This window comes from Chrysemys picta, chromosome 1 (genome assembly GCF_011386835.1).
Source record: "Chrysemys picta bellii isolate R12L10 chromosome 1, ASM1138683v2, whole genome shotgun sequence".
Taxonomy (NCBI): Eukaryota; Metazoa; Chordata; order Testudines; family Emydidae; genus Chrysemys; species Chrysemys picta.
The window spans coordinates 83,464,930-83,477,692 of record NC_088791.1 but is presented as its reverse complement, the minus strand read 5'-3'; the positions used below and the strand labels follow the sequence as shown (position 1 = coordinate 83,477,692).

The 12,763-nt window shown below is 42.8% G+C and overlaps 1 protein-coding gene across 13 annotated transcripts in view; it reads left to right on the top strand.

The window, feature by feature from the left end:
• The window catches only part of NR2C1 (nuclear receptor subfamily 2 group C member 1), a 101,329-nt gene that overhangs the window by 52,851 nt on the left and 35,715 nt on the right, over positions 1 to 12,763 (top strand). For all 13 annotated transcript variants that reach the window (XM_008178738.4, XM_008178740.4, XM_042859814.2 and 10 more), the window contains 4 exons: positions 1,030 to 1,111; positions 4,079 to 4,258; positions 5,905 to 6,052; positions 6,135 to 6,225. In XM_008178738.4, the coding sequence (XP_008176960.1) occupies positions 1,030 to 1,111; positions 4,079 to 4,258; positions 5,905 to 6,052; positions 6,135 to 6,225 (501 nt within the window). The remainder of the gene's footprint in view (positions 1 to 1,029; positions 1,112 to 4,078; positions 4,259 to 5,904; positions 6,053 to 6,134; positions 6,226 to 12,763) is intronic.

Below are 12,763 nucleotides of genomic sequence, written 5' to 3'. Positions count from 1 at the left end.
GGTAATATCTTAGATGCTGTTGCTAAATAAACATTTACTTATGGGGGTGTGAGAGAGAATTTTCAAAGCACTTTTTAGACATTCATGTAACATTTTCATTATTTCTCTTTATAGAATAGGACTATCGCCTTTCTCAGTAGAGCTTTTCTTAATTATATTTATCTTCAGAGCCCCTGTTTTGATTATGCGAAGCAGAACTGAAAGAATCAACATTCTTATCAGGAAATGGGAGGTTTCAAAAGTGCTTCTAATTTCCAAGGCTTTTAATGGGACTATCAATTATTTCATTCCTGCTTTGCATTGTGAGATTGTTAAAATGATGTTTGCTAGTTATGCAATCATATTGTCCTTTTTAATTGCAAGCAGTGCTTTATTATTTTTTATAACTTTTACAATATCTGTGTGCAAGATCTTTTAAAGAACAACTAGAAAGCTATGATTCCTACCCTGAAGTGTTATTGCTATGAGTCTAGTTTTAGACGTGACATAGTGAATGAGGGTAACAAACATCAGACGGGATTGGGGTGAAGCAAGGCAAGTTACAATAGTAACATCACAGGTACTCAGTTTAGAGGCATTTTTACCTCTTGATAATGAATAATTCAATTAAATATATTGTGTTTTCAAAATATATTTATCATTGGTTCACTCTTGTGAGCACAGTGAAAGAAATGAATGCTAAGGAAAGATTTGAATGCCTGGATGACCAGAAGGCTTGACAAATGTAGTTTTGAAAATATAAGTGCTTTCTGCAAAAATCTTCTCTGGATAAGATTTGTTTTAATACTTTTAAAAGATTTTGATAGTTAAATTTAGGACCCATCCTGAATAGGGATCTGCCTTGGTGCAGCAGGCACCAACATGCAGTCAACTGCCAGGGCCATAAACAGTAATTGAGGGGACTTGGTGATTCACAGGATTGGGCCCTTAGTTTAGAGAGAGGCATTTTAAGGATGAGATTGGCTTTTATTTTCCATATTTTTAGGGTAGAGAGAGAGAAAAGTGAAATAATTTTGTACTTTCTTCCAGATTTTAACAGACAACACTTCCACTGAACAAACCCTAAATAAAGTATTTGATCTCTGTGTCGTATGTGGAGACAAAGCATCAGGTAAATTCTTCAGCAGGACCACTTTTTAAAAGCAGTTTCAAGCTATTCTTCAGAAACAAAGTTTTCACTTTTTTTCACTGATTAGTTACTTTTTAATAAAAAGTGGATGCCTAATGTAGCTGGACTGTGTATAGATGGGATTTATTAATTTTAGCTTTAATAATTGCATTTGTTTAAACGGTCCACTTAAAGCAATTTTCATATGTAGTTTAAGCCTGTCCAGGTCAGCATTATATTATTATACAACTACAGACACTGACCAATCAAATTACCTGATTGGCTGCAAATGCATTCTTAATTGACTGGCCATTCTGGCATTTTTGTAAAAGAAATGTTGTACAATGGACTTGTTCATTGTTACTTTGAAGTGATTTTTTTTCTTATCATTATTATTTTAAACTTAAGATATCTGTGAAAAACTGTGCTAGTTGTTTATAATACAAAACAGACACAATCAGGGAAGACCATTATAATACATTTCTAAGTGCTCTTATGAGTTGTTTGTGCTAAGCCAGTGGTTCCCAGCGTGGTGCCTGCGGGTGCCATGGCGCCCGCCGGGGCATTTATGTGCACCCACCTAGTGCCCAGCAGGGGAGAGAAGCTGCGGCCCCACGCCTGCCGGGGACAGAGAACTCCGGGGCTACGGGCGCCGGTGTTCTCTGTCCCTGGCAGGTGCGGGGCCCGCCTAGTGCCTAGCAGGGGAGAGAAGCCGGGCCCCCACGCCTGCTGGGGACAGAGAACTCCGGGGCTGCGGGCACCGGTGTTCTCTGTCCTCACGGCTTCTCTCCAGCTACTCTCTTCTCTCTGGATTCATATATTATATAATATTAAATATGATGTGTTTCGTATTATTTAATGTACAAATACAAAATAAGCCTTGAAAAATTGTTGACGCCCGCCACACTCTTCTGAAAACATAAATGTGCTTCTGGCCACAAAAAGGTTGGGGACCACTGTGCTAAGCCATTTGAGTCATCATTTTTGGAATTGCCCAAACACTGAGGACACTTTATAATTCCACTAAGGTAGGGTGTGTGTGTGTGTGTGCGTGCGCGCGCATGTATATGTTATCAAAATGGAATGTTAAGGTAAAAGGGGAAAAGCCAAAAAATGCCCTTTGCAACAGTATTAGGGAACTGAACAGATGGAAGGGGGTAATGAAAGTAGGGAACCAAATGCCAAGTGTGCATTGCGCGCCAGGGAGTCTGTGGAGAGCTGTGCTGCCTATCCCAACCCTGTGCCAGCTCTGTCTCTCCTCCCTATCCTCCCTACCTCTGAGTCTCTGGTATGTGTTAAGCCTAGCAGCATGTTTTCCAGGATCTGTCAGAGTTGGACTGCACTCAGGCAAACCTCCAAAGGCTCACTAAAGGGAGAAGCTTCCTCTTTAGTAGAGATGCAAGCCCTGTTTCTCAAGTATGGTTTGGCTGCAAATTTCCCCCTCTCTCTGTGCACCCTGGAAGGGGACACAGAAAGGGAAGACTTTTAGCCTAACTTCTGTGAGAATTGGCTAGAATTAGCTCCATTAGGGAAGCTATTTCTCCATCTGGCAGTCTGTCTGATTTGTCAGAGCAGGGGAGGCTGAAGGAGAATTGATAAGGATGGGGGGTCATAGAGGCAGCTAGAATTAAGAGGCTGCTCAGGGCCTTAGTTTGGGAACCAGGGAAAGAGTGACAAGGCAGAATGTCTAGAGACTCAGAGAGGCTGCATCAAATAATGGAAGTACTCTGCAAAAAAACCAAAACTGTCACCCTCCAAAGTGAAAAATAAAACTGTTATGGTAAACCATTTTATTTATAAGTATTTATTTTTAAAACAACTTTATTTGTAGTGTGAAACTGTATGAAATTTCATGTGTGTGAGACATTTGAGATGGTTATGTTAGAGGGATCTGAAAGTAAGTTAGAATCTCTGGAAATCTCTTCCAGACATCTGAATGGAAGTCTCTAAAGAGTGAGTAAAGTACCTATAAAATTAAAGTTTATCCTCTTTGAATAAGTCAACATTTGAAATTGATTTTTGTGAATTGTCCTTCTTAATTAGAGGAGCAGCCATGATACCTTCATAATATGTATTTTTGAACATTTCTGTATGGCCTTGCTTTTTAGATTTTAGTTCTGGATTATAAAATTAACAGTATGTATAGTAGCTGTGTCTAAATGACCAAGAGTGCCTTAATCTGTAAATGCAGTATTCTTGTAGCCATACTCAGGGTTTTATTTTTTCAGCTAAGCAGGTTTTAAATATTGATTTTAAAAGAAAAATAAAATCTGGATTGTAGGGACAGAATAGCACAATGAGAAAAACTGTGGAAATGTTGAATTTTTTATTGATTTAATAAATTTTTTGTTTACTTGCATCACTGAATACTTTCATTATAAAAGAGAATTATGGACTTATCTTTACCCCAATTTAAAAAAACAAAAATCGATAGGTTTGAAATGGTAACAGACATTGTCATCAAGTGAATACATTTATACTGTCTCCTCTTTACATATACAGTCTTTCTGTCATCTTTAAATCGTGCAGTTATGCTGCTAAATTGTATGATAGACAATAAAAGAACTTGATTAGAGGGTCACTGAGAAAAATTACTAAAGTATGTGTAATTCAAGTAACTAATGCTTATCCCAATGCTCCTGGGGAGGAGGGAAGCCAGTTTTCGGGCCTGTCTGCTATTGCTAGCAACAGAGACACTGGAGTCAAGGAGTTAATAAACTATTGGGAAATGGTCATCTTGCGTGAGTTGTTTAAACCAGAGATTTGGTTAGTTTGCTTCACTGTGTGATTCTCTAGCCACTTGGTAGTATCTTCATATCTGTAACTCATTTAAAAAAGTACATCCGTGCCTTGTCTGTGTAAAGTTATACATACTCTTTGACTTGTCTAAATATAATTTCTTTTTAAAAGAGGGAAAATGTTATTAACACTGTAAAATTAATGTCCTGACTTATGCTGTTCTTCAACTAGGACGTCATTATGGAGCAGTAACATGTGAGGGATGCAAGGGATTCTTTAAAAGAAGCATACGAAAGAATTTAGTTTATTCATGCCGAGGGGCAAAAGACTGTGTCATTAACAAACATCATCGAAACCGATGTCAGTACTGTAGGCTGCAGAGATGCATCGCGTTTGGAATGAAACAGGACTGTAAGTATAAGTAAGATTTATAAATCTGGTAGGAGGTGAGTGAGTGTGTGTGTGTGTGTGTGTGTATATGTAAAAAAAATCAGGCATATATATAAAATATAGCAGGCATTCATGACAAGGTTTGTGCTATGGAGCATATACTGTTTTATATGCATGCAAATCAGGCTTTACCTTCATTACTGTTATGAAATAGTTAGATCAACTTCTCCTTAAAGAATGGTAAGTCCAGTGTGACTCAAACTCTGAATTTTGGCAGTTTGTCAAAGATTGAAATAACCTTAAAACCACACAGAACAGAGTAAATAATAATAAAGTGTTGTTCCTAGGCAGCAGGCATCCATTTTCTGTGATAAATTGTCTGGTTGTAAATTTAGCAGCTGAAGAAATTTTGATTAACTCCATCTTCCCGTCAGTTTGTCCAGCAGTTTCTGCACCCTACCTAGTTTGCCCAGCAGAGGAAGGTATCTCCCAAGCAAAGATTAACAGGCACATATGACTTAATTCTTGCAGATCTAAGTTCTTTTTTGAAATTTCCTTGTGCTGGCAGAGTTTAAATATGTACATGCTCAAAGACAATGTAATTTTAAAAGTTACGGATTAATGTGACTTATTTTTTAATCCTTCGTTTTTGTGACTTTTATGGTCTCACTACCTTAAAATAGTCCCACAAATGGAATCTCAACCTTGTATTAAACATTATGTATTTATATGTAGCATGTAATGCTGTAGTCCCTAGGAGGTAAATGTTTTTAAAGTGGCCAGGTGCATTGGTGCCTATTTTAAATTATGCACTGGATTGAACCTACAGTTTACTGGTCTGGGTCACTACACTCTTCCATTGTGTAACTCCGTTGAAGTAAATGGAGTGACACCATCTTAAAATTCATGTTACAGAGTGGAGAATAAGACCCTACATATTTTAAGGCGTTCCATCTCGTAAACATTTTTAGTACATATTTTGGTTTTGCAATGACAAAACTAATTTTGTTGTAAGTATATAAGTAGTTATTTCCTCATAAGGAGATGTTCTCCCTTTGAGTTCTTAAAATGAAGTTATGTAAGTAAGTTTCTAGTTGGCTTTGTTGTTTGGAGTCAGATTTCTCCATGTGGTAGAATAGTTTCCAGTTTGTTTTAATGATGCCATATTTGTTGTCATGGAACCAAGAGGTTGAGTAGTTGTGGATTAAATTTCCAGAGGGAGCATAAGAAGGAGACACTGTGACTCCTTCCCAAACAGGGAGGGAACATGTGGGCTTAGCAGACAAAAGGAGATAGACTGAGACAATATGAAGCAAAAAAGCCTTCCCAGGAGGATCCAGACAGGTGAAAACTCCCTAAGGACCACTTTTAATTTCTTCATAAATTTCAAATTATTGGCCTTTATGTGTTTGACCTTCAGTCTTTGACTCCTTCAACATAAAAACAAGTGTGTTTATTTATCCAGAGTCATAGCTAATGATTTTTATGCACTTTTGTTATTCAATATAGCGTCTATATAAAAACACAAATATATTAAACTGCAAGCTTTTTCAGCAGTAATTGGAAAAACAGGACACAATTTCTTAAACACTCTTGTTTGTGATATCTCCATCTGACTGTTCGTGAATTTTGGGTTCTCACCTAATAGTTACACACCATTTTGTTAGCTGTTCAGTGCGAGAGGAAACCAATTGAAGTATCACGAGAAAAATCTTCAAACTGTGCGGCTTCTACAGAAAAGATCTACATCCGAAAAGATCTGCGCAGCCCACTTGCTGCAACTCCAACTTTTGTAACTGACAATGAAACAGCAAGGTATGTTAATAGTGCTCAAGACTAATAGTTTCTTGATCTCAGAAACTCAGAAGACTAAAATTTGTACTTTTTTTCCCTTCAGATCAACAGGACTGCTAGAGTCAGGAATGTTTGTAAATATTCATCAGTCCGGAATAAAAAGTGAGCCTACAGTGCTTATGACACAAGATAAGGTATGTGATGACATGAATAAAATACTAAGGCTACATCTATAGTACGAGCTTGAGGTGTGATTTCCCAGCTTACATAGACATACTTCTGCCTGCTTTCATTGAACTAACATAAGTATAAACAGCAGTGTATCTGTAGTAGTACAAGTAGCAGCAGTGAAGGCATGACTTAGCTGTGCCAAGTACTAACACACCTTCCTGTAATTCTTATCTGTTTTAGACAACCTGGGACATAAAGGTTACCTCTCTTTTTCATTTAAAAATTGCTGGCTGTAGAAAGTCTTATTCCTCTTGCAAGAAGACTTTTTTTTCTTGTATTTTGGACTCTGAGCACAGCAGGCTTTTTTCCTTTTTGTGCTGACTGGTTGGTGAACATGGGCCAGCCACTTTCCTACTTGGACTCGCAGTATGTTAACAAATTTCTTACACATGTGTTCTTGGATAACGTCTCTGAATCGTGCAACTTTAATTGCATTTCTGCATTCACGTGCTGATTGCACGGTTGAGCTGATAAATGGCAGGGACAGACCGACCACTTCTTCAGTTCCTTCTCACTGTCTTTTGGTCCAAGTCAGAACTATTAGTGTTCTCTTGCGTGTGTATAATTGTATATAGTTAGTTTTTTGTAGTATTTAGCCATTTTACTGTTTTTGCATAGTTTTTAGTCATTTTAGTAGTTATTTAGAGTTGATTTGGGACTTTTGGGGGAATCTATTTACTTGTAAACACCTACCCACACATGGGTACTGGACTATGCCAAATACCCCATGCTTTAAAATCTGCACCTCCTGCCTGTGTTCCTTCTTGATCAGTAATGAATATCAGCGCTGCCTCTACTGCTTGGGAGAAGTCCATTCTTCATCCAAGTGCAGTATCTGCCAGTCCTTCCCAAGCTGTACCCAAGAAATCTAGGGTGTCTGCCTCAAGAAGCACCTCATGGAAGTCGCTATGAGACCTCAGTCAGACCCAGGCCGGGGAATCCCTCTTGTACATCGGCCTGAGACAGCCAGGAGTGCATCTCCAGCTACAGAGATTGAGTTTGCTCTGGTGGTACCACCACTATGGACTCTGTGCTGGGGCCGGGAGGTCAGGAATCATGCACATAAGCATGGCAGTAAGTCTTCCTCTAAACCGAAGAAAGGGGATGCGCCTTCCACGAGTTCCAGCCACAGGGAAGCAGTGCGCTCCAAGATCCATAAATGTGACAAGAAACCGCACAAACTGGCAGATTTAGGGTACCAGGTACCAAGCCACACACACCGTCAACGTCTGCCTCTTTTAAGGTACAGGACCCGTCGACTCTGGGAAAGACCACTGCATTCAAGGCACCCTTCACCACATCCTCCAGTGGTCTACACACTTCCACCAGCTCTGACGTTAGTGCCAATGGAACCGGGATCCGAGTTTTTGTCCTTTAAGAATTCAGATGAAGCACGGGGGCTGCCCATTCCTTACTGCCAGTATGAGTACCCAAAGAGGCCATCTATATCATGGCAATATCCTCCTCGCCAACTGCAGAGGAGTCTCTGATTCCCCACACCCTGGTGCTGCCACAGCACCCTCCAGATCCGTCATGTTGGCCCTACTGGGGATCCTGGCCCCAATACCCACCCATTCCGTGTGGGAACCTTCACTTCTCCTGCATCTAGAACACCCTCAAGTAGGTATTCTGCACTGATCATGGAAGAAGACCTGCTCAGTTGGGTTCCCACAGTACTGCTGGAGCAGAAGCGCTTTCTGTTTTTCTCCCAAGGTGCTGCAGTGACTTCGGCTTTCTCCTTGCTCCCAGATGACTTTCGGTAATTCCAAGATCTCCTGGGTAGGGTGGCAGGTGAACTTCACATCCTCCTGGAGGAAGTACAGGACACGCAACAACAGCCCCCGGACATCCTTTGGTACTGGGTAGGGTTGCCCTGCCAATCAACAATGCCATCCTCCAGCCAGCTCAAACAGTTTGGCATACTCCGGCCATATGCACACCTACCCCCACGGGGGCAGAAAAGAGATACTATGTACCGGCTAAGGAGACTGAGTTTCTTTTCTCGCACCCCCCTCCCAATTACCTTGTAATACAGGCCAGAATGGTCCAGATAGCAATACCCATGCTCCAGTCTGGCTGATAAGGACGGCAAATGGTTGGACCTTCTGTGACGCAAGGTCTTCTCAGCAAGCCTCCAGTTCAGGATTTTGAACTATCAAGCATTGCTTGCCAAATATGACGACTTGAACTATAGCAAACTGGAGGATTTTGCTGAGAAACTGCCGCAACAAGATCAGGCCTGGTTCCAGTCAATCTTGGAGGAAGGGGAACTGGTGGTGAGGACAGTGCTTCAATCAGCTGTAGAAGCGGCAGGCATAGGCACCGACCCCGTGGATGCACTCACTGCCAGCCCCACGGATCAGTGCCCCAGCGCTCCCCCCCCCCCCCCCACTGAGGATCAGCTGTTCAGTGGCATTCAGGAGGCGCTGGCGGTGGAGAGGAGGAGATGGGAAGAGGTGGGGTGGGGGTAGGGCCTTGGGAGGAGCAGCGGTCGCGCACCCCCTGAGGTCTGAGTAAGTTTGTGCCTATGGTGGCAGACACTTCCTCACGCTTGATGGCTACAAGCATTGTCATGCAGAGGGAATTGTGGCTTCATTCCTCTGACTTCCCCAGGGAGATACAAAGTACCATTGAGAACCTCCCTTTCAATGAATTTAATCTTTTTAATCAGAAAACAGACGAGTCCCTCCACATCCTCAAAGATTCATGAGCCACACTTCACTCGCTGGTATCTACCTACCAGCACCCAAGCCTAAATTCTACTGCTTGCCATCCACATAACAGTACAGGATTTCCCAGTTTTTCCACAGGAGGCTGTACGAACCACCAAGAGACCCAACGATCTCTCTCTCCAGGTCCACCTTCACAGCCTTCCTCCTCACACATGCAAATCTCTCAAAAAAGATATTTCTGAGGAACCATCAACCACTCCGTCCCCTTTGGCAGTTGTCTAGCACTCTTTCTACCAGCTTGGAGTGCATTATGGGGTCCTTATATTCCCCTATCTCGATGACTGGCTTCTAGCAGCACGATCCAGAGATGAAGCTCGAGTCTCAACCTCCATGTTCCTGAGACTCCTTTCCTTCCTTGGAGTCAGCGTCAATGTTGAAAAATCAACTTTGGTTCCCACACAGTCCCTAGACTTCATAGGGGCCTCCATCAGCTCAATCACAGCACGAACTTACCTACCAACGGTCAGATTCCGACTGTCCAAGAAGTCAACAGTCTGTCGGTCCCAGCCAGGACTTGCCTATCCCTCCTTGGCCACATGGCATCATGCACATATGTCATTGTCTTCACTCACTTTCACCTTCACAGCCTCCAGATGTGGCTCAAAAAGAGTTTACTCACACATGTGACATACCATAGATTTTATGCTGACATTTCCCCGAGATATTCTCGTCCCTCCAGTGGTGGATGAACCCATGACAGGTCTGTGTGGGGATCCCCTTTTTCCCATCCTCCCTGGACAGGACAATCATCAGCGATGCATCCCTCATAGGGTGGGGAGCACACGAGAGATCACATGACACAAGGGACATGGACTCCTTGGGAATCCAGGATGCTCATCAACGGTCTGAAAGTCCGGGCTGTAAGGAAGGCATGCTAAACATTTCTTCCATCCATCTGCTCTGATCATGTTCTCATCGTGTTGGACAACACTACCACTGTTTATTACATCAACAAACAAGGGGACAGGAAGTCAACCGCTCTGTGTGCGGAGGTAGTCAATCTATGGAATTGGTGCATCGCACACAAGATCCTGCTATCTGCAGCCTATCTTCTGGGGACTCAGAATGTGATTGCAGACTCTCTCAGCAGCAGATTTGTGTTTGATCATGAGAGGAAACTCCACAACACTGTAGTAAGCAACATCTTGGTTCCTACCAAGCCAAATAGAACCGCTTCACCTCCTGGGCCCAACAGAAAGAGCTTTCCCCAGAGGAAGTGGAGATTCCTCTTCTTTTGGATTACCTCCCATTCTTAAAAACACTGGGGCTCACCCTCAAAGCCCACTTAGCAGCAATTAGCGCCTTCCACCCCACCCCCCTCCATGGAAAGGCACTGTGTATTTACACACTCGTTGACTGCTAGGTTTTGGAAAGATCTCATCAGAACTTTCCAATACGCACAACCTATTACTCCTCAGTGGGACCTCAACCTCGTTCTATCAACACTAATGAAACAACTCTTTGAGCCACTGGGTCTGCTTTATGTCCCTCTTTTCAATCCCAAGTTTCTACCAAAGGTTGTATCTCAGTTTCATCTGAATTAACCCATCCACTTACCTGCTTTCTTTCCGAAGCCTCATGCCTCAGAAGAGGAACAATGACTTTGCTCCCTTGACCTCCAACAGGCTTTGACCTTCTAACTGCAGAGGTCAAGACTGATCAGGAAGTCTCCTAGATTGTTTATCTGAGTAGTGGAGAGAGTTAAGGGGCATGCAGTCTCTACACAGAGAATCTCCAGTGAATTTTGGGTGCATTACACTATGTTATGACTTGTCAGGACTGCCTCCACCCATGGGGGTGAGGGCCCATTTCACGAGAGCCCCGGGTTCAACCACGGCCACTCTCCATGAAGTGCTGCTTGGAGACACATGTAGAGCGGCCACATGGAGTTCAGTACATACCTTCGCTACACATTACACCTTGGTGCAGAACTCTGTGAGGGATGCCTCATTTGGTGCAGCTGTCCTCCACTCAACCATTCCATCCTAATCCTTGCACCCTCCTCCAAATTAGGTACTGTTTGTTAATCACTCTTAGTGGAATACAATAGGGACAAAAGGGAATACAATACATAACTCAAAGAAGAAGAGGCGGTTACTTACCTGTAGTTGGAGATTCTTTGTGTGGTCCTTATCTGGATTCCACTTCCCGCCCTCCTTCCCCTCTGCTGCGGATCTCTTGGATTTGCGGTGGAGATGGAACTGGAGACTTGGTCGGTACACTCCACCCTTTATCACCTAGGATGAAGCCATAAGGTGAGGCAAGGGCGCATGCGTGGAACAACGGACACTACTACTTTCAAATTCTCTGTCTTAGGACACATGGTGTTCATCCGTAAACCCTCAGTAGCATACAGATAGGGACCACACATCTTGAAGAACCTCCAGTTACAGGTAAGTAACCTCCTCTTTCACCAATATAGTTGTTGTTCAGGTATTTAGTGCACTAGATGAGGTATACCACACATTGTGATAGGCATATATAGGACCCATGAGTCTTGTAAGGAGTGTTGTGGGGAGTATTGATCATCATAGCAATGTAGCTATGTATGAAGGTTGTGCATCTGTTGCTCTAGCAGGGTCTGGTGCCGCTTTGAATGTGTTTGTCCTTGTCTATTGGGAGCTTGCTTCTGATGATGAGCTTGGTGACATTTGGGAATTGTTTGAAGGCCAGAAGAGGGGGTTTAAGAAAGATTTATTTCAGGATATGGTCCCCATTGAGTTACTGTTTTTAATGAAAGTCTGTATGGGTTCCAGTGTGCGAGACAGGGGACAACTAGGGGTGTGTGGGCAGAGGGTGTCCCTCTACCAGATACAGAAGCAGATTCTCTTGGGGCATATCCCTAATATCCTGGGACCAACATGGCTGCAACAGCACTGCAAACAAACCAAAAGGCAAGTCTCAAGAAAGCTTTCTGCAAGTCATAACATAGTGTAATGCACCAAAAATTTGACCATAGTGTAGACTATGAAAATTCAAATGCTGAGCAAGTTTAAAAAAATGTGTGCGAGAAACAAATGGGATTTATAAAGCTGAGAAATCCTAGGCACTGTGCAGTTCAACAGTGTAAAATACCAGTAAAAGCAAGGTCTTACACTCAACTTGATGTTTGCTGTGTTGCTGAAGCCACGTTGGTCCTAAGATATACCTTGTCACTCAGCTTGATGTTATTTCTCTGTTTGGATGCAACGCAGTAACTTTTGAATATCGCATCCAATCATTTCGGAGAGTATACTAGCCATCAATAGACAAAATCCTATTGATTTTGGTGACAATCGAGGAACTGGAAGAGGGAAATGGGGGACATGTAGAGCCCCTTACATCTTGTTAGCAAACCCAGCAGCTTTACCACCTCTGTAATTGTCCAGAGATCAAAGAACCGGTTGATGGCAGCCATTAACACCTTCCAGCATAACAATCTCAGCTCTGCCCATCCTCTCAATACAGTTTAACATGTTGACACCCGTAATGACTTGTCTCCCAGACAGAATTTTTTTTTATAATAATGGTGGGGGTAGGGGTGTCAAAGAGGGGCACCCAGACACCCTGGCTGGAGGGAGGGGGGGGGACAGTTGGCAGGGCAATGGGGGACCCTAGCATAGGGGTGGTTGCAAGGACTTCCAGAAATGGTGGGAGATGGGAGGATGGAACACCACAGGGAGCTTGTGGGGGGAATTGAAGGGATGCAAGGAGCCCCTAGTTGTGCAAAGAGCTTGGCCTAGCAAAACTAGTAAGTGTGCATGTCCCCCATCCTCTCCCTCCCATAGTT